This window comes from Callospermophilus lateralis, chromosome 18, assembly GCF_048772815.1.
Source record: "Callospermophilus lateralis isolate mCalLat2 chromosome 18, mCalLat2.hap1, whole genome shotgun sequence".
Taxonomy (NCBI): domain Eukaryota; kingdom Metazoa; phylum Chordata; class Mammalia; order Rodentia; family Sciuridae; genus Callospermophilus; species Callospermophilus lateralis.
Window position 1 is genome coordinate 14,801,440 of NC_135322.1, and position 22,761 is coordinate 14,824,200.

At 54.3% G+C, this 22,761-nt stretch overlaps 1 protein-coding gene across 1 annotated transcript; it reads right to left on the minus strand.

Moving 5' to 3' along the window:
• Positions 1-4,533: 4,533 nt before the first annotated feature.
• On the minus strand, positions 4,534-18,538 carry Acp7 (acid phosphatase 7, tartrate resistant (putative)). The gene is made up of 12 exons (XM_076837537.2): positions 18,421-18,538; positions 11,267-11,467; positions 10,876-11,058; positions 9,903-10,026; positions 9,624-9,686; positions 9,415-9,529; positions 9,230-9,337; positions 9,087-9,144; positions 8,939-9,006; positions 8,788-8,859; positions 6,209-6,346; positions 4,534-4,599 (listed from the first exon to the last, which is right to left on the minus strand). Exons 1-12 carry the CDS (start codon positions 18,536-18,538, stop codon positions 4,534-4,536), a joined length of 1,314 nt encoding a protein of 437 aa, XP_076693652.1.
• Positions 18,539-22,761: the final 4,223 nt, after the last annotated feature.

Below are 22,761 nucleotides of genomic sequence, written 5' to 3' on the forward strand. Positions count from 1 at the left end.
AAGAGGAAACTGAGGCCGGGGCAGGGCAGAGGGAGAACGAAGCCCCCACCTGGAACAGGAAGGGAGTCCGCCTTCAACACCGAGGCCCTGAAAGAGGCTCACACTCATGAACACACCCCTTGACGCCATCGGGGAGCTCAGCATGTTGGGTAGTGACAACCGTGAACACTCCCTGAGCCTTCCACGTCACAGGCCCCGTGCCGAGCACTTAGTGCGCACAGCCTCCTTTGCTCCCCACAACATCTGTAAGCATTATTGTCATCTCCATTCTACAAATGTGCAAACAAGGCACAGACAGGGTAAGTCACTTTTCCAAAGCCACACAGGCAGCCTGGCTTGGAGGGTCTGGGCTTCTAATCACTTCTCTCTGTCTCTCTCTCTTTTTTTCCCAGAGCATAAATGCTTGATTGATACATAATAAATATAGGAATCAATAAATAACATAATATAAAATGAAGCCATGGGCAGAATTGAAAAGAAAAATTCTGAGTCAAAAAACACATCCAGGCAACCGTAAAAAGACTGCATAGTCCCCGAGGTGTGGCTCCGTGGTACAGTGCTTGCCTCCCCCTTGTGGGGTCCTGGGTCCCATCCCCAGCACCAGAGAGAGAACCTCTCTGTCACCCAGAGCTTCCTCCTGTGCCTAGGCACCTAATCCTCCCTCTGCCTCCAGATTTAGGCCACAATGGATGCACTCTGGCTGCACAGGTGACACTGCCCTGTCCAAAGCCTTGAATGGGATCCTACAGTCAGCGGCCTTCTAAGACGGCCTCCTTTGGCCCAGCCTCCTGGGCTGGCCATTCACCCGGGTCCTGTCCATTGGTTCATTACAACAAGATAAGACACCAAGATTTCAATGAAAGGGAGAGCTGGGCGTGGGGTCTGTGGGCGTTCTACTATCTTTGCAACCTTTCTGTAGACTGTTTCGAAAGACTAAAGTAAATTTTTTAAAATAAAGGGGCTGGGGCTGGGGCTGGGGTTGTGGCTCAGCAGTAGGGTGCTCGCCTAGCACGTGGGAGGCCCTGGGTTCCATCCTCAGCACCACCTAAAAATAAGTAAATAAAATAAAGGTATTGTGTCCGACTACAGCTAAAAAACAAATATTTTAAAATAAATAAATAAAACGAAGGAGCTGAAGTTGGAGGAGGAGGAGGAGGGGGAGGAGGAGGGGGGAGGAGGAGGAGGAGGGGAGGGGAGGAGGAGGAGGGGGAGGTGGGGGAGGGGAGGAGGAGGAGGGGGAGGTGGGGGAGGGGAGGGGGAGGGGGAGGTGGGGGAGGAGGAGGGGGAGGAGGAGGGGGAGGAGGAGGGGGAGGAGGGGAGGGGGAGGGGAGGGGGAGGGGAGGAGGGGAGGAAGAGGGGGAGGGGAGGGGGGAGGAGGGGGAGGGGGAGAAGAAGGAGGGGGAGGGGGAGGAGGAGGAGGGGAGGAAGAGGGGGAGGGGAGGGGGGAGGAGGGGGAGGGGGAGAAGAAGGAGGGGGAGGGGGAGGAGGAGGGGGAGGAGGGGGAGAAGGAGGAGGGGGAGGGGGAGAATGGGGAAGGGGAGGGGAGAATGGGGAAGGGGAGGGGAGGGGAGGGGAGGGGAGGAGGAGGGGGGAGGGGGGAGGAGGAGGGGAGGGGAGGGGAGGGGGAGGGGGAGGAGGGGAGGAAGAGGGGGAGGGGGAGGAGGGAGAGGGGGAGAAGGAGGAGGGGGAGGAGGAGGGGGAGGGGAGGGGAGGGGAGGGGGAGGGGAGGACGGGGAGGGGGAGGGGAGGAGGGGAGGGGAGGGGGAGGGGGAGGGGGAGGGGGAGGGGGAGGGCAGCTCAGGAAAAACAAAGGCGACAGACAGTGTGGCCATGTGAATTTCATGAGGCAGGAAAAGCAGGTCACAAACCCTCCGGGTCCTCTGAGCCATCGCATGCCATCTGTGCAGCCTTCCAAAGCCCTGCTCCAATCCGACCTGAGGAAGCCCGGGTCTCCCGCCCGCCACCCAGAGCCTCCTGCGCGTGTGCGGAGGTGCGTGGTGCCAGGAGCTGCACCCGAGGCCTCCCTGCCTCCCTGCCTCCCTGCCTCCCTGCCTCCCTGCCTCCCTGCCTCCCTGCCTCCCTGCCTCCCTGCCTCCCTGCCTCCCTGCCTCCCAGGGGCTGGGCCTTTGGTGAGTCACCTAAATCACTGTCATTCCTGCCCTTTGTCATGCGCTTCCTGTGCCAGGGCCTGGCCTCTACCCGGGGTTCTCAATTCCTCCTCCAGGCGGTCGGGCAGTTTACTGAGCACCTACTACACACCAGGACAGCCGCACACTGTCCCGTGGCCTAGGGGTGATGGAGGGGACCAAAATAAGTGAAATGCGTCTGGACGGTGGGTCACAAGATCTAAGCATGCTAAGAGGTAAAGAGGGGTGGGAGATGTCGGGGCGCTTTGTCTTCATATTTCGCGGTGCTGGGGACAGGACCCAGGGATGCTTGTCAACTGCTCCAGCTGAGCCTCACCCCAGCTGGGGGCCGTGTGACCCAGTGGTCAGGGAGAACTTATCGGGGAGGTACCGCTGAGCAGAGCCCTGAAGGGAGGGGACCCTGTGGATACCTGGGGACAGCATCCTGGCCCGTGGGGGAGGGGGGTGAGCACAGGGAGGGGGCGGGGCGCCTGGGCCACCAGAGGACTCTGGCTCATGTTAGTACAGCAAATCTCAGGACCAGCTCTGAGCGGGAGGGAACATGACCGAGCCAGGCGCTCCAGGTCACTTTGGCTGTGGATGGTGAACTGTAGGGACACGGAGAGAGCGGGAGCCCGAGGTGTGGGCGGGAGGTAAATAGAGACAGGACCAGGGTCAGGGCTGGCAGGTGGCAGAACTGGAGAGATTCTGGGTGTATTTTAAAAGCAAAGTCCACAGAATTTACAGCTAATTGGACCCGGGGCACGAGAAAAAGAGGACTTGGGAATACAGGACTGTCACACACATTTAATATCATTCTTATTTACAAATGAAGAAACAGAGGTTCAGAGAGGGTGGGTCACTTGCCCCCAGTCACACAGGCAGTACCACTGTTGTAGGGACAGACAGCAAGGCACCAAAGACAGCAGGACACAGTTTTCTTTGGCTGCAGCCAGGTTCAGGGGGCACAGCTGTTGCTGTCATCAATCCCCCGAACCCCGAGTTCAGGGAGCTTCAGAGTTTTGTACCCAGCATGTAAGGGGAGGGGCTCCAAAGTTCCCAGTCGGCAGAAGTTCACATAAAGCAGCTTTTTCTCTCACTGTTCTGGACAAGTTAACCCTTCAAGGACAACACCTGGGAAGGGGGGAGCTTCTCCTCCCGTCTCCTTCCTCCCCTGCCGGCGGTTACCATGGAGCCCAGTTCTAACTTATCTTAAACATGTAGACATCTCTGTGAAGCCCAGCCCTAGGCCAGAGGCCTTGTTTGCACATTTCTACAAAGTTCTATACTGGATACATTTGTGAAAAAAATAGTGACGGGTGTCCAGCACCTGGAGGGCTGGTGTCTTCCCAGCCAGTGGCCAAGTAAACAGGGCGACAGGAAAATGGGAAGTTTATCTCCATTGGACTCTTTTGCCAGACTCTTCTGCTGACAGGCCTAAGCCGGCCGTGGTGGGGCTGTCTGGAGCAGCCCAGTTAGGACTTTTCAGTGGAGAAAGGGGGTGACACTTCACCACAACTGAGACTTGAATCCAACTGCCATCTGGCTTCAGTGCCAGGCCTTTGCCCTCTGTGGACGCCTCGGCCCAGGCACGTCCACAGCCTCACCCAGCCCGGGACGGGACATGCCAGGCCCACAGGGGACACCAGCTCAGCCCTGGTCCCTCTGTGGTGTTCCCCCGTTCCTCGTGGGTCACCTGGGTTGGATGACGGATCCTCTGCTGCCTGTGGGCAGGACTGGGGCTGATTCATTGCTGTCCCCAGTGTCACCTGGCCAGAGCCGGACACGAGGCGACCTTCATTCATGTAGTGAGTCTGTGTGCAGCTGCCGGGGAGCAGCTGGCTCTGCCCGGGCCCAGGCTGACAGTCCAGCGGGAGAGACCGTGTCCAGAGAGCCGGGCAGGGTTCGGTGGAGGTGGTGGACTCGATGCCTGTCCCTGTCACCCTCACAGACCCCTGTCCCAGGAGGGAGACCCCTCAATGGAAGCCAAGCGGCCGACTTTGGCCGGGGTGGTCGGGGGGAACCCAGGCCACAGGGACCCGGAGCTCTGCCTGGGCGCCGCAGCCACCGAGGGCCGGGATCTGGAGCAAGAGCCACGTGTGCCACCTGCGGTTCGCGGGGTCCTGACGGCGGGGTCCTGATGGCGGTGCCCGCAGAGGCGGAGTCCCCAGAGCCACAGCCGGTGCCCGATGCTACCCAGGAGGGGGTCGGTGCCAGGCGAGACCCGGGCCTGCTCCACTGTCACGCCGGTCCCCCCGCAGCCAGGCTCCTACTGTTCGGCCCCGTCAGGACACACAGGGCCTCTGGAGGGTAGGGGAGCGGGACCCGCCTGACTCCCCACCCAGTCACAGCAATGTCCAGCCGTTCCGTCCACGGCGGCAAGTGCCCGATGACAGTGGCCCCATCCCTAGTGGTACATCCTCCGGCCAACCAGGGGCCTCACCACCCAGACGTCATCCACGATCTTCCCGTCCTGCAACGGACAGAGTCAGGGAAGGCTCTGAGGGCTGGAAGCCTGGCCCGGGGCCAGCGGCCTGTGCTCAGCACCTGTCCCTGCCCCTGATGGGCTGAGTGGCCCTGGAAAAATTGCTGCACCTCTCTGAGTTGATATTCTTCATTTGAAAAGTAGAGTTGAGCGGGGGGAAGTGGCTCAGTGGGAGAGAGCTTGTGAGCATGTGCGAAGCCCTGGCTCCATCCCCAGTCCAGGAAAAGAAAAAAAAAAAAGGGGGAGATGGTAGTGGTAGAACCTCTGTCATAGACACTGTGGGGATTAAATGAGATAATATTTGAACAGGGGCAAAGGGGGAGCCCAGATGTGACAAGTACTGGGGACGTGGAGGCGGCAGTTATTAAGAACACAGTCTCAACTCCAGGCACCGTGGTGCACACCTGTAATCCCAATGACCGTGAAGGCTAAGGCAGGAGGCTCACAAGTTGGAGGCCAGCCTCAGCAATTCAGTGAGGCCCCCAACAATTACCAAGACCCAGTCTCAAAATAAGAATAAAAAGGGCCGAGGACGTAGCTCAGTGGTAAGGCACCCTGGGTTCCATCTCCAGGACCAAAAATAATTTTTTAAAACAGCACAAATCCTGGAGTCCAGGCACCCGGTAATTCCCAGCACACCCCGTCTGTGTGGCCGGAGGCGTGTGAGTCCCGTGCTGTACTTGATGAGGGGAGCAACAGGACAGGGCAGCCCCAAGGGCCACTGTGAGGGTGGAATAGGACAATGCCCACAGGAGTCCGCGTGTCCTGTGTGCGCTGTTCCATACCCGAAGTGATTTGTACTGAAAATGCCGTGTTCAGGATCAGATTACAGTTCTTCCCTCCTCCAGCTGTGTGACCCTGGGAAAATTACTTCCCCTCTCTGGACTTCAGTTCCCTCATCCATAAAATATAAAGATAGATCTATTCCTGAGGGATTGTGATGGGGATTGACGGGCTCCTAAATGCAGAGGGCCTAACTCACTGCATGGTATACAGCAGGTGCTCAATAAATCACATTGTGTCCATATTTCAGAACCACAATGGAAAGAATAAAATGAGCCATGGCTCTTTGGGTCCACCTAACCTGAAGTGACCCCTACGACGCATGCGCGTCTCTCGACTCCCACCCGCCTCCCATCACCCACCTTCCTCCTTCCCCTGCCGAATTCCCTGCCCTACACACTGTTCTCCCCTCTTCCCACACAAGTCATTCCATCGCCATGTAACCCTCACCCCCATTTCAGAGATGGGAAAAGCGAGGCTCCAGGTGATTTGATGTGTTGCTCAAGGTCACACAGTTGGTAGGAAGCAGAGGCAGGATTTGAACCCAGGATTTCCAGCTCTAGTGTCTTCTCTTATTTATTTACTTACTTATTTATTTTTGGTCCAGGGATTGAGCTCAGGGGCACTCAACCACTGAGCCACACCCCCAGCCCTATTTTGTATTTTATTTAGAGACAGGGGCTCACTGGGTTGCTTAGGGCCTCACTTATGCCGAGGCCGGCTTTGAACTCGGGATCCTCCTGCCTCAGCCTCCCCAGCTCTGAGACTTATTTATTCCTGAGTTCCAGGTTCTAACGACTCGTCCCTCACTGACCTGGTCATCAGACACCTGCTGGATGTGGACGTGGGTCCCGTTGAGGATGTGCAGCCGGGTGTACCCATACTCCTTCACGCGCAGGGCGCTCCAGGGCCCCGGGGAGATGCTAAAGGGGGTCAGTCGCTCCTCACAGCCCTGAGGGGGAAGAGCGGGTCAGAGGCGGAGCTGGGGCAGGTTCAGGACCCAAGAAACAGAAAGGACTCGTCAGGCCAGGCCCTGCTGCCCCCAGGACAGACAAAGCCAGTTGACAGCCGTGTTCCGGGGGCCGTGGGCCTGGCCAGCCTTCCCTCCGCTGGGCTTTGGATTTCTGGAAAAGCACCGGGCTGTGTCCCAACGGCAGCCTCCCAGATGCCCCGGGCCCTTCAGTTAGATAACTCCCGGGGTGACCACTGCAAAGCTGGGGAGACGCACATGGAAAGGCAGAAGCCATTTGAAGAATAGAAGAAATCGGTGGGTCTCCCCCGGCCACAGGGGGACCCTCTGAGAGAGCTTTCTAAGACGCCAGGCCCGAGGCGCGGGAAGAGTCCAGGCCAGGAGAGAAGCAGCCCCCACAGGCGTAGAGGAGGGAGACTCAAAATAATCTCCATTTTGTACCCCGTTTGGTGACAAGTGACTGAAGCAAGAGCCAGGAGCCACTCAGACCAGGCCACATGCCCAGCTGGGAAACAGGAGGCTCAGAGAAGTCCAAGAGGCCTCTCTGCTTCCTGGAAGGACCCGCTGACGACCCAGGGTTGCTGTTGTGACCAAAAAATGCATGACCTCGCAGGCACCAAGGCCCACGCCTGTCAACCCAGCGTCTGGGGAGGCTGAGGCAGGAGGATCTCGAGTTCAAAGCCAGCCTCAGCAAAAGTGAGGCCCTAAGCAACTCAGGGAGCCCCTGTCTCTAAATAAAATGCAAAATAGGGCTGGGGATGTGGCTCAGTGGTCGAGGGCCCCTGGGTTCAATCCCCACTACTCCCTGCCCCTCCAAAATTGCAGAACTTTGATCTATTCATGAGTAACATTGGACTAACCCGAGTTGAAGGATACGCTACAAAGCAATTTCACAGAATCTTCAAAATTGTCAATGTCAAAAGATGGAGAGAGAGTGGAGAAATGTCCCCAATTAAAGGAAGCTAAAGAGAAAGCCACCTAAACACAACACGTGACCACGGCCCGGGTCCTGGACTGGGGAAGGGTCATTTTGGCCTTTACTGGCTCATCTGAATCAGGCCGGTAGGTTGGGTGACAGTGTATTTCCCGTGTTTGGTCGTCACAGTGTAGTGATGTGAGACAGTGTCCTTTTATAAAGGACATACAGGTGGGTGAAAGGAATTCATGTCTGCAACTTTCTTTCTTTTTTTTTTTTTTAGTTGTAGATGAACATAATTAACTTTACTTATTTATTTTTATGGGGTGCCGGGGATGGAACCCAGGGCCTCACCCGCTCCAGGCACGCGCTCTGCCCCTGAGCCCCAGCCCAGTCCTGCCATGTGCTCTTGAATGGATCTAAAAATAGGACTTAAGAGGAGAGACGTAAGATTAACACAAATGAGGCTAAAGGTTCAAATTTGGGGAATCTCAGCGAAGGGCACACGGAACACCCTTATGTCACGTTTGCAACCTCTCAGCCCGTACATCTGAGATCACTTCACAATTGGAAATGAGAGGAGCCCAGTTCAGTGACACGGGCCTGTGATCCCAGCGACCTGGGAGGCTGAGGCAGGAGGGTGGCAAGTTCAAGGTCAGCCTCGGCAACTTGGCGAGACTGTGTGTCGGAACGTAATAAAAGGGGCTGGGGATGGAGCTCAGAGGTACAGGCTGCTGGGTTCAGTCCCCAGCACTCTGTCCATCCATCAGTCAAACGAAACAAAAGAAGCGATCCCTGCGGAGGAAGGTCAGAATAGTGACCGCTGTGGGCCGAGGCTGGGAGGGGAGGAGAAGCCAGCAGACCCTGGTGACCGGCTGTTTCCTCTTCCAGGTGGTGGCTCCAGTGTGGTGAGGTCAGGGTCCCCCCTCAAAGACCCGTGTTTTGTCTGGGGCGGGCCCAGGCTTTGAGTTGTGAAAGCCCCCGGGTCTGAGCGTGATCCAGGTCCTCTTTGCAAAGTGGGGATCTGAGAACATGTCTCAGTCTCGACATTACTCACTTCTCTAGGCAGGAACAGCTTCAAATGCCACCCGAGAGACACGAGGACTGAGAACAGCAGAGGGGGTCGTGGGTGGCCAAGGCTCACCTCCTGCCCTCTGCACCGTTTGAATCTTGATCCCCAGCGAGTCTGACTTTGATCTTAATCACATGTAAGAATCGACTTTAAAAATAAGCCCTCTTGCTGGGCACGGCGGTGCACGCCTGTAATCCCAGCGATTTAGGAGGCTGAGGCAGGAGGATTGCAAGTTCAAGGCCAGCCTCAGCAATTTAGTGAGATTCTGTTTTAAAATTAAAAAAAAAAAAAAAAAAGGGCTGGGGAATGTGGCTCAGAGGAAGAGCCTTCCTGGGTCCAATCCCCAGTACCAGGGAAAAAAAGAAAAGAAAACTATATACACACATATATCTATCCAAAGGGGAGAGAGCAAGGCCCCTTTCCCCGGGGGCTCACCGCGGATCCTGTGATGATGTGCACAGGGCCTCGGGGGTTGGTGTAGGGAAACTTCAGGCTGCCATTGAACACCTGGGGAAGGGACAGGAGGACGGGTGTGTCCAGGGGCTGTGACCACACTGACCTCAGCCCCGAGGTCCAGGAGCCTCACCTGGTAGTTGTAAACTGGCCACAGTCGCTCATAGGAGTGTTCGTGAGCCCAGATCTGCAGGTCCACTCCTGACGCAGGGAAGATGGGGTCAGGGCCCTGAGTGGGGCGGGCGGGGCGGGCGGGGCCGGGGGTGGCCAGGGTCACTCACCGTATTTGTAGAAGAGATCCTCCAGCCCGTACAGCCTGCCGTGGAGGCCTTTGCGGACCTGGCGGGATGCGCAGGCGGTGAGGGGGACCCAGGCTGCGGTGCCACCTGGCTGCCCGCCCCGCCCCGCCCCGGAGGGTCCTCACCTTGCTTTCATGCCACCTGCAGTCGTCCAGGTCGGCGTTGGAGCAGTACATGGGCCGGTGGCCCATGGTGATGATCCAGGGCCTCGCCGCCCGGTTCTTATTGGCTTTCTAGAGAGCAGGGCCCGGGTGAGGCCAAGGAAGAGGCGAGACCGGCCCCGGGCACAACGGGGCCTCCACCCACCTACCTGGAGGTCGCTCTCCAGCCAGCGGAACTGCCTCTGGACCAGGTGGCGGCCGTAATGCAGAAAGAAATACACCTCGGTGGAGAAGGAGATGATGTGGGCGGGGCCCAGGTCCCAGCTGTGGGGTCAAAGGGCAGGGGTCAGAGCTGGGGTCTCTGCACCTCTGGTCCTTCAGGGGAACGAGGCCAACCCGCCAGCTCTCCCCAGATTACCTGTACCACAGGCCTTCATTGTCCCCTGGCATACTAAATCGGGCCTTGTAGTTAGAGAAGTTGCTAAAAAAAGCAAGTCAGAGGGTGAGGGTCCAGGAGCTGCAGCCCCACCTCTACACTGTCAGACCCAGAGTCCAGCTCCCAGCCCATCCCTCATCTCCTCGTTTTGGCTACTACAAGTGGGACACAGCAGCATGAGGGACTAAGGTGAGACACTAAGAAGGACAAAGCATTTTCACTGACCCAGCCCTTGCCACCCCTATGGCCCTTGATCCTCACTAGCGTTCTTCGTGATTCCCCGGGCACGTCATGTATGGCAAGCTGGCAGCTACGGGTTCAATGAGCCGCATGAACCTGTCCCCGACGCGCGCGTTGTCCTGATCCATGTTGTAGGCAAAGTCTCCTGGGGGCCAAGTGGCAGGGAGAGTCAGGACCAATGGGGCTCTGCTTTGGCCAGAACCGAGAGGCCGACTGGTGGTTCAGGTGTGGCTGGGGGGCGCTGTGACACCCCTGGGTCCCAGATCCCTACCCCAACCCACGTGCACATGCTCTGGTCCCCGAGCCCCCTCAGGACAATGCTGTCTGCTGGGCTCTGATCACACCAGGCACCATGTCTGTCTGCCACTTGTCCCCTCCCAGATCAACAATGACATCAGTACACATAGAGTTTGGGGATGATTGTGTACCGAGCTCGGCTCCAAATACCTCCCACACCCAGTCACTCCAACCTCCAAACATCCCCAGAAGGGGGTGTCGTACTGTCCCCGTGGTAAATGGGGAAACTGAGGCTCCGGGCCACACGGCTGGGGAGTGAGACCCAGGAGTACAATCAGGGGACCTGACAGAGCTGGTGTTGTGAACCACGCAGGGCCCACCCCATTTTCCAGCCCTGACCCCAGAGGGACAGTGACTCGGAGGCAGCACCTTGGCTTGTTGTTGATTCCTAGGCCCTTTTTAAATATTTTATTTAGAGACAGGGTCTCGCTGAGCTGCTTAGGGCCTCGCTAACTTGCTGAGGCTGCTTTGAACTTGGGATCCTCCAGCCTCAGCCTCCTGAGTCGGTGGGGCGTCCTGCGGGCCACCAGGCCCGATCTCTTTTCATTATTATACAGGAAAATCTCTCACCCTACAGGGCGGAGCTGGGACTCTGACCTGGGCAGGCTGTGACCCTCGGACACCACCTCCTGGCCAGCCTGTCCCCGTCCCTCTCCCGGGCGCCCCTGCGTCCCCAGCGCCCGGGCCGATGCCTCACCCACATGGAGAACGGCGTCGAACAGGCCCTGCTGGGTGTCTCTGCGCAGCCGGGGGAAGGCCTTGGGGTTGTCGGCCCCCAGGTCCCCAAACACGGCCAGGCGGGGGCTCCAGTGGACCCCGTTCTTCAGGGCCCGGAAGCGGAACCGCCGGCTCCAGCCCTGGGCGCTGCCACAGCGGTAAACTGGGGGGACGAGAAAGGCCACGGTCAGCGCATGGTCAGCGCATCGCCCAGGCCGGGTGACAGGGGAGGCCCCTGCCCTCCTCGGCTCCGTCCGGGCGCCCGGCGTGGGGGGCGCGGTGGGCAGGGTCACCAGCCCGCCCGGCCACCGCCCGTGGGCATCATCGATGCGCTCCCGTCCCCTCGGGGACCCAGCCCGCGGGGCGCTCACCGTACTGCGCCCCCGGCAGCAGCCGGCGCAGCGTCACCCGGTGCATGTAGAGCGTCCTCCGCAGGATGCCGCCGTCCACGAAGGGCCGCGCGCTGCCCCGCGCCCGCAGCGGGAGGGGCCCCGACGGCTGCAGCCCGAACTGCACTTCGGACGGCGCGGGGACCCACGTGGTCCAGGTCACCGTCATGGAGCCCGGCTCACCTGCGGGAGGGCACGGGTCAGGGGCCTGGGCGCTGGGGCTGGCACAAGGGGCGCTGGCAGAGCCGTCGGCCAAGGACCCGGGAGCTACCCGAGTACAACACCAGGTCGCCGCGCCGTCCCAGCCCCGGTTCCCCTGGGTGTAAACGGAGTGACGATACCAGGTCCCCTGCAAGGTCGTTACCAAGCTTAGATGAAAAAATAGATATACAGGGGGCTGGGGACGGGGCTCAGTGGTGGCGCACTGGTTCGATCCTCTGCACCGCACAGAAATAAATAAAGATATTGCATCCACCTATAACTAAAAAATAAATGCTAAGAATAAGTTCAACATATAATAGAGCACTTATATATTTAATATATCTAGGAGAGCCCTTGTCTAGGAGAGCCCTTGTCTAGCATGTGTGAGCCCCTGAGTTCGATGCTCGGCACTGCATATAAATAAATATGATAAAGGTCCATTGACACCTAAAATACATATTTTTAAAATAAATTAGCCCTCCATGTCCGCGATTTCCACATCCTTTTTGACCCTCAACTAACTGTGGGTTCAAAATGTTCCGGGGGGGTGGGTGGATAATGAGTCAGTAGTAAACACACAGAGGGTCTTCCCTTGCCCTGGTTCCCCGAACGACTCAGTGAGCAATCATTTGTGTTGAATTAGGTATAGTACGTGATCTAGGGAGGAGCTAAAGTGCACGGGTAGAGGCACAGAGGTTATGTGCAAAGACTGTGCCATTGAATGTCTTGAGCATGAGCCTCAGCAGGCTTTGGTGTTCATGGAAGGTTCTAGAACCAATCGCTGGTGGCTACTGAAGCCAAGCACTTGAAACAATGATAGAGTCAGGGTTAAATGAATATCTTATCAATATTCTTCACTGTGCACGGCTCTGTGTTAAGTAAACACTGCACACATGTGATGCCATCCCAGAGATGCCAACGCAGATGTCTGGAGGCCAGGGAGGTGATATAAACGGGGACAAGGGGACAAGGCAGCAGGCAACGGAGCATGCGCAAACTGTGGAACCCGCCCTCTCCAAGAGGGACAGCGGTGGCTCAGCTCTGGAGAGCTGCCAGGCAGGAGCTGGCGGGGCGCCACCAAACCTATCGACTTCTAGAGTAAATCTTTACACAGAGATTTCTTTTATCTCCTGGGAGCATACAATATAGATAGATATGCAAATTCGGGTTTTTAAGTGGTAGCTTCCAATTCTTAAATATCAGCAACCAAGTCAAGGCATCAAAATACCAGATGGTCTGGCATAATGTTGCGGACTGGGCTCTTCCTCCAGCACACGAAAGTGTGCGTGCACAGGGTCAGCGGTGGCAGCACTCGTTGTCATTGTAAACTTCCAGAAACAACCTAAATGCCTGTGGATGGGAGGGAGCCTCAACACCACCCACGCAGTGAGGCAAACGTGAATGAGGAGCTGGCGCTGCGATGCATGTCTGTAATCCCAGAGGCTCGGGAGGCTGAGGCAGGAGGATCATAAGTTCAAGGCTAGCCTCAGCAACTTGGTGAGACCCTGTCTCAAAAGATAAATAGGGCTGGGGATGTGGCTCAGTGCTCAGCATGTGCTAGGCCCTGGATTCAATCTTTAGTACAACACACAAAGAAGAAGAAGCTCTATGCACTGTCATGACATGATTTCCAGGAACATAATTAAATTAAAAAAAAAAAAAAAAAAAAAAAAAAAAAAAAACGGCACAAGAATGTAATCTGGGCTGGGGCTGGGGCTCAGCGGTAGAGCGTTCACCTTGCACGGGTGGGACCAGGTTCGATCCTCAGCACCATATAAAAATAAATGAAGGGAATAAAGGTATTGTGACAACCACAACTAAAAACATAAATATTATAAGTAAATAAATAAATAAGACCACCCAGCGTGTGGAAGGAACCCAATATGAAATATAAGCACTAGCACATGGCCCCCGTGATATAAAAAAAAAATGACCAGCACAACACACTCAAGGGAGTAGGGGAGGAGAATAACTGGTGGGGAAGGGGCCGGTGTCCTTGCTGAGGCTAAGGTGGAACAGGCAGTAGGTAGGTGGGAGGGAGAGTCAGACTCCTCCGTGTTGGACCAAGAGATTGCAAGTAAGGAAAGGGGTTGGTTCAGTTAAATGTCAGCAACCAAGTCAAGGCGTCAAAATACCAGATGGTCTGGCATAATGTTGTGGACATGGGCTCTTCCTCCAGCACACGAAAGTTAGGTGGAAATCAGAGGTATCAGCGGGAGCTTGTGGTGTCGATGTTGACACAGACAAATACAGACATCTAGATGTGCGGTGTGCGTGTTTGTCCACAGGGACCGCCTTGCTCTGCTTATTGAGAGAGATGAAGCAGTGACATCCCAGGCCCAGTGAGCGCACCTGGTGCTGAGACTGGTGTCTAAATACCCATTCTCCAGTAAAAGGAGTTCGGACTCGCTGGAGAATAGGTGATTCCCAGGAAGGGGCAGGAAATCATTTATGGTGTCAGAAAGTGAGGAACCGCTCAAAACGGGGGGGGGGGGGGGGGTGTTAGAAAGAAAGAACACAGAAGCCAATCAGGAGCAATTCCAAAGGACCAAATCCGGGACACTGTGAGCTGCAGAATAATTAACAATAGCATTGGAATTCACTTATGGAATAAAAGAAATATTCATGAGCCAGGCGAAGTGGTGCACGTCTAAAATCCCAGCAGCTTGGGAGGCTGAGGCAGGAGGATCTCAAATTCAAAGCCAACCTCAGCAACTTAGCGAGGCCCTGGGCAACTCAGAAAAACCCTGTCTCTAAATAAAAAATAAAATAGGGCTGTGGATGTGACTCAGTGGCTAAGTGCCCCTGAGTTTAATCCTCAGAATGAAACAAACCAAAACAAAAACACAAAAAGAAAAAGGAAAAGAAAAATAAGAAATACCCATGAGTCCATGATAGGAATAAATAATTGAATAAACGGAGGAGGGAGGGACCACTCCTCCTTATACTAACAGTTCAATTAGGTGGAAAGAGAGAATGAGAAAATTATCACAGTTAGGCAAGCACCACACTAATAATTATTGCAGACAAAATCCACTGATTGATACTAAAATTAGTGGGTGAACACTGGGGAGGAATAGGATTTCTGAGTCTTGAGCTGCTCCCTCAAGCCATTTATTAACTGTGAAGAGGAGAATAATGACTTTAGGTGGAGAAAGCCAGCAGGCATCTGTCTCCTTAACCAAGCCTACAAGGTCAACAGCAGCAGCGGCAGCCAAAAGCCACACCCACATCAGGGACCCTCTGCTATCAATCAGAGAAAGGGCCGCTAGAGCTCGTCTATGGGAGTGTCGCCTGAAATTCACAACCTCATTCACCATCAGGAGACACCAGACAAACTCAGAATTAGGGACATCTTGCAAAATACCTGATCGTACTCAAAAATACCCAGATCACAAAGACAAAGAAGTGAGAAACTGACAGATTGGACGGGGCTCAGGAGGCAGAGCCACAAAATGTAGCATGAGATCCGGGACTGGATCCTGCAACGGCACAGACTTAGAGGAGTTCATGAACTCAGAACCAGGCCTGCAGCGGGTCCAAGGCCCTGTACACCTTGGTTTCCTGTTTTGTTGTTTTGTTTGGCTTTTTTTTTTTTTTAATTTTATTTTAATTTACTTTATTTTATTTTGAGCTTGCTAGGTTGCCCAGGCTGGCCTCCAACTCCTGGGCTTGAGCAATCCTCCTGCCTCAGCCTCCCAGGTAGCTGAGACTAAACATGCACACAGCTGTGCCTGGCTCCATTTTTCTGGAGCAAGTACAGGTCGAGTATAGGACCTGTTGTAAAGCTGTGGGTGTTATGTAATCCCTATTGTCACTCTTATTTTATAAAGAAGTAAATTGAGGCTCATGAAACTGAAGAGTCTGACTCCAGATCATATAATCTGGAATTGGAAAGCAGGGAGAGCCTGCATTGGTTTTTGTCAAAAAAAAAAAAAAAAAAAAATGGTTTTTGTCATTGTACCATGATTACCCAAGGTGCTCACAGACAGGGAATGAGTAGGGGTGGGGGATGGGGATTCTCTGTCATATTTTTGGAAACCACTGTTAAATCTAAAATTATGATAGGTATCATTAAAGCAATGAAGGTGCTTATTATCCTGATTTGATGATTATACATTATATACATGTATCAAATTCTCATAATGTGCCCCTTAAAGATATCCAGATCTTATGTCTCAATTAAAAAAAAAAAATCTACAGACCATTCTGAGGTTCAGATTCAGACATCCTAAATACAACATTTATATATGACATTCAAAATAAATTATTTAAAACATTAAACCCGAGCCAGGCGCAGTGGCGCATGCTGGGAATCCCAGCCGCTCGGGAGGCTGAGACAGGAGGATCGCAAGTTCAAAGGCAGCCTCAGCAATGGCAAGGTGTTTAGCCATTCAGGGAGACCTTGTCTCTAAATTAAAAAAAAAAAAATGCAAAATAGGGCTGGGGGTGTGGCTCCCTGAGTTCAATCCCTGGCACCAAAAAAAAAAAAAGTGTCAGGGAGCCAGGTGCAGTGGTGTGCTGTGCATATTTAGCTCCAGCTACTGGGGAAACTGAGGCAGGAGAATCGATTGAGCCCAGGAGTTCAAGGCCAGGCTGGGCAACATAGTGAGAGTCTGTCTCAATGAGGAAAAAGCAGGGTTTGGGGGAGTCAAGGACTTAAAAACAAGAAAAGACTGAGGAACCATCACGGTAGAAATAAGTGCAGGGAGGGGCTGGGGTTGTGAATTGGAGTAAAGGCAGAGGTGGAGCCAAAAGTTCACTAACAACATGGCATCCGTGGGCGTGCCTGAGCCTTGACAGTGCTGGGGTGATGGAAGAGAGTCCCCCCAAGGGAAGATGGATGCAGGGCAGAGAGGTCCACACACCCCTTTGAAAGTCTTCTGGAAGTCTACATTTACTTCAAAATTAAAACTTTTCTAAATTTTTTTTTTCAAAATAAGAAAAAACTTGGGGCTGGGGCTGTAGCTCAGTGGTAAAGCGCTTGCCTCACATGCGCGGGGCACTGGGTTCGATCCTCAGTGCCACATAAAACAAATAAAGATCCTGTGTGTTCATTGACGACTAAATAGATTTTTTAAAACTTATGTTGTGTTCTGGTGCAGTATCAAAGAAAAACTAGCCACCGTTATCTGAAACTCCTATTGAACTCTTCCTCCCTGTCTCAGCCACGTGCCTGATGAGATCAGATCTCCTTCACCTACGTGGCCTGCACCAAGGTGCCACCAAAAACTGGGAGAGGAGCAGTGAGGGAGAGTCTGGCTGTCACCTGTTCAGCCAGACTTTTAAAAGGTGTAAATCTAGTTGGGACCAGTGGCACGCCTGTGATCCCGGGTACTGGGGGCCTGCGGCAGGAGGACTGCAAATTTGAAGCCAGCCTAGGCAAGTTAGTAAGGCCCTTTCTCAAAATAAAATAATAATAATAATAATGGACTGGGATGTCACTCAGTGGTAGAGCACCTCTGGGTTCAATTCCTAATACCACAAAAAGAAAAGAAAAAAGAAAGAAAAAGACAGAATAAAAGATTTAAGTCAATTCCACTGTCCTCGTCCTTATTATATTTCTTTTTTGGCAAAATAGAATTTTCTGGATTTTTTTTTTTTCGTTAAGAATGTCACTTAGCCAGGTGCGGTGGTACATGCCTATATCCCCCATGGCCCATGCCTATAATCCCAGCAGCTCAGGAGGCTGAGGCAGGAAGGTTGCAATTCAAAGCCAGCCTCAACAGTTTAATGAGGCTCTGAGCAACTCAGAAAAACACTGTCTCTGAATAAAATAAGAAATAGGGCTGGGATGTGGCTCAGTGGCTAAGTGCCCCTGAGTTCAATCCCCAGTACCAAAAAAAAAAAAAGTCATTTATACTCATATAGAAGGTTTTGTCCTTATTCATTTTAAATGACTTAATAAATATTTTTAAATGTCTCAGCTTTTGGGGGAAACCAAAGAGGCGCATGTGCTAGGCCAGTGCTCTACCATGGAGCCAAGCCCCGGCTGCAGTTCCCATTTCTAGTTCGGTGAATGTTGATAGACATAGCTCACGCAAACTAAAGCTCTCCAAGGTTCTCAACCATCTTCAGCATTGTCCTGAGACAAAAACGTGCGCCCATCACGGCTGCATGCCAGGCTCACTTCTGCCACTCCACAGGGACTCACCACAAAGTCATTCTCCTATTACTCCATTGTCCAGATGAGCAGTGCAGGAGGTGAAGTCACTTGCCCAACACTACACAGCAGGTAAGTAGCAAAAACTGAGATTCAAAACCAGATGGTCTGGATGCAGAAGGTCCAGATTACAAGATTTCACACCTTTTCCTTTTTTAAATTAATTAATTATTTTTGGTACCAGGATTTGGTACCCAGGGACTGAGCCCCAGGCTGGTCTGGAACTTGAGATCCTCCTGTCTCGGCCTCCTGAGTCACTGGGATTACAGACATGTGCCCCTGTGACTGCTCCACTCAGGAGGAGTTGGTGAGGAAGCACATGCCTATAGTCCCAGCCACTCAGGAGGCTGAGGCAGGAGAGACCCTGAATCAAAAAAAAAAAAAAAAGGCTGGAGATGTGGCTCAGTTCAATCCCAGTACTTTTGGGGGTGGGGGGATTAGAAGTTTCCTCCACAATGGATCTTAGGGCCTACTGTGCACTAACACGCCTGGTCCTGAAGATATGACAGCGACACAGTGAGCACGGGCAGCAGCAGCCCCCTTTGGAGAGCAGGAGAGCACCCAGGACGGGGTGGACACCGCCGTCATTTCCCACACAGCCAGAGGCGGACGGCTGGTAGACCCATTTCACAGAGATAGACAACTGAGGCCCAGGAGGAAACAGCCAGCAGCCTCGGGGTCCACAGCACTCGGCACAGACTTCCTGCCCCCAACCAAGGAAGCACCGCAGGGCCTCACTGGAGACTCATCGCCAGGACCCCTGGACACTTACCTGGGTAGGACAGATGGACTTGCTCTGGGGCAGCGCTGGGGTATCCTGGGGCCCGCTGGACTCCCAAGGAGAGGAGGAGGAGCCAGCAGCAGGCGCAGCAGCCACGGCGGGGGCTCATGGTGGGCGGACGCTGGGGGCAGGCAGGGCAGGGACCGCGGGAGGGAGCAGGGGTGGAGAGAAGGGGCTCCTGCAGGGCAATGGCGCCGGCTGGTCCCTCCTCTGGACGGCGGGAGGGTGGCAGGGGTCCTCCTAGGGGCTGGTGATCCAGATGCTGGAGAGAGAGGAGACCCGTCAGCGCAGCGGAGCGCGAGGCTCTGAGCCTGGCGACGCGCTGGGCACTGAGCACAGGTGCACCCGGACGCCTCCCGCATTCCTAGGAGGAGGCGGCCGCGGCGAGCATCGTCTTATCACCGAGAGGGCACTGAGCAACCGGGTGACTCAGTGGCAGGGCCAGGACGTGATGGAGCCGGGAGGATTTGAACCCTGGACGCCCGGCCGCGCTTGGCCCTAGTTCACAGCTGGAGGGGGCTGGGGACTGGTGGCGCCCAGCGCGGGGGTGTCCCTGGCTCCCCATCCCAGCCTCCTCGGCCTTATGGCCCAGATTCCTAGTGTCCCACCTGTCCCCAGGGGCCCCGCCGCTGGCCCCGGTCCTCAGCCTTCCATTTCGGTCTCAGTGACCCTCTCCCTTCGCTCCATCACCGGGTGGCTCACGAAGCCAGCCTCTCCCCTGGCCCCCGGCACCCCGTCCTGCCTTGGTGCCGCTGTCCTCCCCGCCTCCGTCCTCCCCCCAGCTGTCGCCCGGCCCTCTCCGTCCTCCCTCTCTGTCCCCAGGGCTCTCTCCGGTTCCCCGGGACAAGCTGGGGCTGATCGGGGCGGGCGGCTGGGACCCGGGACACCCTCCCGCTCACCCTCGCGGGCGCCGGCTACGCGCGCTGGTCTCGGCCACCAGTGTCGCCGCACTATTTATGAGCTTGAGGGCTTCAGGCGCCCAGCTGGGTTCCCGCCGCCCACAGTTGTCCCAGCCCCGGAAGGACTGGTTGCCTCGGGGTGACCGGCTCCCCAGACAGCTGGGGCCCCGGGTCCCACAGGTCGGGCCGGTCCCAGGCGCCCCACGCCCACCCACCCCCCAGGGTGGGGCACAGGAAAGAGGACCCAGAAGGGCACAGCACGCAGTCGCCACTGCCTCCAGCCGGACACCAGGTTAGCTCCGGGACAGGTAAGGCTGCGCTGTCCCCCCACGCACCCCACCGCCCAGCTGCGGAGCCCCAGGTACCTACACCCGCCCGCGCCCGGCGATGCCCGGTCCCCAGGTCCCCAGGTGTGCAGGCACCGGGGAATCCCGGCCGCTCCAGCCCAGCCGGCGACATCTTTCTCGAAATTCCTTGGGGCTTCTTCCCTTTCTGAACTTAGTGCGCGGACTCCTCCTCAGACCGCCTTGGAATGTCAGTGCCGCCTTTGAGCTGTGCGCTCTAGGCGAGTTACTCAACTTCTCTGAACTTCTGTTTTCTCACCTGTAAAAAGGAGGTGATAGTAGTTCACAACCCCTGGGCTGCTGTGCGAATTAAACAAGCTGATGCTGGAAATCCGGCCTGGCTCAGTAAGGACTGGAAACAAACCAGATATAGGTTTGTTTTTTGCCGTGCCAGGGATGGCAGAGGGTTCAAGTGCATCCTAAGCCTGGTATTTTTACTAGTATGAACGCGTGAATTCCAGAGTCTGCAAAACTTTGTGAGCTATTTGAATGTTGGGGTGGTTTGTCACCAAATATGCTTGGGGGGTTCCCCAAGCCAAACAGCAGAAAAGACCTGGGGGTCCAGATTTTCAGTCTTTAACCACCCTCCCTTTTTTGTGGTGCTGGGATTGAACCCAGGGCCTTGGGCATGTGAGGAGAGCACTCTACCAACTGACCATGTCCCCAGCCCCTCTTTACCCCTTCTTGTCTGCAGCTACAATGACCTCACTCCCGTCTTTGTAAGCTCAGAGTGTGGGTTTCTGTGGCTGTCCAGCGCCCAGAATCCCAGACAGGCAACTTGAGACTTGAACTGCAGAGGAATCTGCTGCAGGTTTGAGCCTCCTCCCTCTGCACCCCACCTTGCACAGTTCCCCAGCACCTTCAAATAGAAAGAAAAGCATCTCAGACTCAAGAACCTCTAACCACCACTACTGTGGCCTCCGTCATGACGTCACTCCTTGTTTTATTTATTTATTTATTTTTTTCTGATGATCCCCAGGAGGACAGATTCTTAATTGTCATTGTGCTAAAAGCGCCTGTGGCGAGCTGGCCAGCCCTTCTCAAGATCATGTTTTTACACGTGGAAACCAAACACAGAGCGTTACAGAGACACCATGCTGATCACAGACAGACAAATATTTTTAAAACAAATATGTCATGTGTTTATTTATTAATGCATTTAACGTCACTCGGGTGGCAGGCCCAAAGGAATAAGGTGCCTTAGAAGTTTTGATGCGCATGGAAGACGTTTGAGACGCCCTAATGGCTGTAACAGGTTCGAAACCCCCTGTGAGTTCCTCGCAGGACAAAGCCCTTCGTCCGTCCGCTAATAATCCGGTGGACCCTGAGTTCCTCACCCCAGGAGGACGCGCTGAAGTTCAAGGACAGCAAAGGCTCTCAGAAGTGTCACTCTGAAAACTTATGAACTTTTTTATATTGTGGTCACATCTGTTACTATTGACTCTGAAGAAAACTAAAATAGAGAAAGAAATAAAATAAGCACAGGCCTGCACACATTCCAAAAGCCGTCGGAGGGACGGTCTCGTCACAGGTCTGGGAGCCTTTGAAGAATGAAAGAGGCAAAGACATTTTAGTATCATTATGAACATATGAACCCCTAAAAAAGATCTTGGGGAACCCATAGAGATTCCAGACCGCATTTTAAGGCTATCCATTGAAGGCTAATAAAAGCAAACTCGATGAAGGTTTTTTTTTTCTTTTTTTTCCTCCTATCCAAGTACTTGTGGCCCTGGAAGTCCATCCGCCAACCCAAGTTCAAGGGCCCCCTTGGAGTCACACGTGCTGGGCCTCGTGTGGCGCAGTGGGACTCGGCCCTCGGGTCTTGCTGTAATCTTGGGGTGGTGACCAGAGCATCCACTCTGGGGCCAGACAGCTAGAGCCCGGACTGCCTTAGGCAAGTGATTCAGCCTCCTGATGCCTCAGTTTCCCCATCTGTTAAGTGGGGTTAATAACAGTAACTACCTCAAAGGAGGATTAAATAAAGGAATAGATAGGAAACCCTTGGAACAGTGCCTAGCACAGAGCAAGTATCCTATACCCCTTCCAATTATGGTTAAACCCCAGACAACTCGTCACCACCGCTGGAGCCTACTTTTCTAATTCATTTAAACTTTCTTTCTTTCTTTCTATTTTTTGGTACTGGGGATTGAACCCAGAAACACTTTGCTGAGACACCCCCCCCCACAGCCCTTTTTATTTTTTATTTTGAGAAAGGGTCTCACTAAGTTGCTAGGGCTTTGATAAGTTGCCAAGACTGGCCTTGAACTCGCGATCCTCCAGCCTCAGCCTCCTGAGTTGCTGGGATAACAGGCCTGTGCCACCATGCACAGTTAGACTTTCTTAAATTATGAAATATGACATACAGACAGAAAAGAACCCAAAACATAAGTGTCCCGTGGAATGAGTACAATAAGATGAACACAGCTGTGTGACGATCATCCAGGCAGAGAAATTCCACCTCAGCAGCTCCCCAGCCCCCTCCTGACCCTTCCCAAGTACTACTTTGTCCCTCCGTGTGGAGAAGCCTACTTTGCTGACGTTGACCGGACTTTGCTTTTCCTACCTAGGTATGCCTCCCCATCCACGGTAGTTCCATTTTTGCCTTTTTTTTTTTTTTTCTTGCACGTGATAACAGATAGAAATGCGCAGTGTGGACTCGTGGGCCGACTTCTCCCGCGGCATGACTGTTGTGAAATTCATCTGGGTTGGGCTGATAAATGCAATCCATTCCTCCTGGTTGCCAAGTAGTATCCATTGTGTGCGTGTTCCCTGGTCTATTTACCTATCCACCAGGCAGTGGGGATCCGTGTTTGCTGCTGTTCTTAACATTCTAGAGCCGATTCTGTGGGTGAACACACACACACACACACACACACACACACACACTTCTCTTGGATATAAACCCGGGAGCAGGATGCCTGAGTCCCATGGTCGATGTCCTTCCATCTCTAGTGGATACCACCCAAGGGTTTTCCAAGGTCATGGTAACCGTCTCCCTCCCACCAGCCCCTGGGGACGTTTTCATCGCTTCGGGCCCTCGGGATAATGTTGCCGTTGTCGGCTGTCTCTCTTTAAGTCATCCTGGTGGG

Excerpts from the sequence above, each read along its gene's own strand:
- Acp7 (XM_076837537.2), bottom strand. The coding sequence starts at position 18,538 with ATGAGCCCCCGCCGTGGCTGCTGCGCCTGCTGCTGGCTCCTCCTCCTC. Across the intron at positions 9,007-9,086 it reads GGATCTCTTCTACAAATACG|GAGTGGACCTGCAGATCTGG; the intron begins GTGAGTGACCCT and ends TCCCTGCGTCAG. Across the intron at positions 8,860-8,938 it reads GGCCAGTTTACAACTACCAG|GTGTTCAATGGCAGCCTGAA; the intron begins GTGAGGCTCCTG and ends TCCCTTCCCCAG.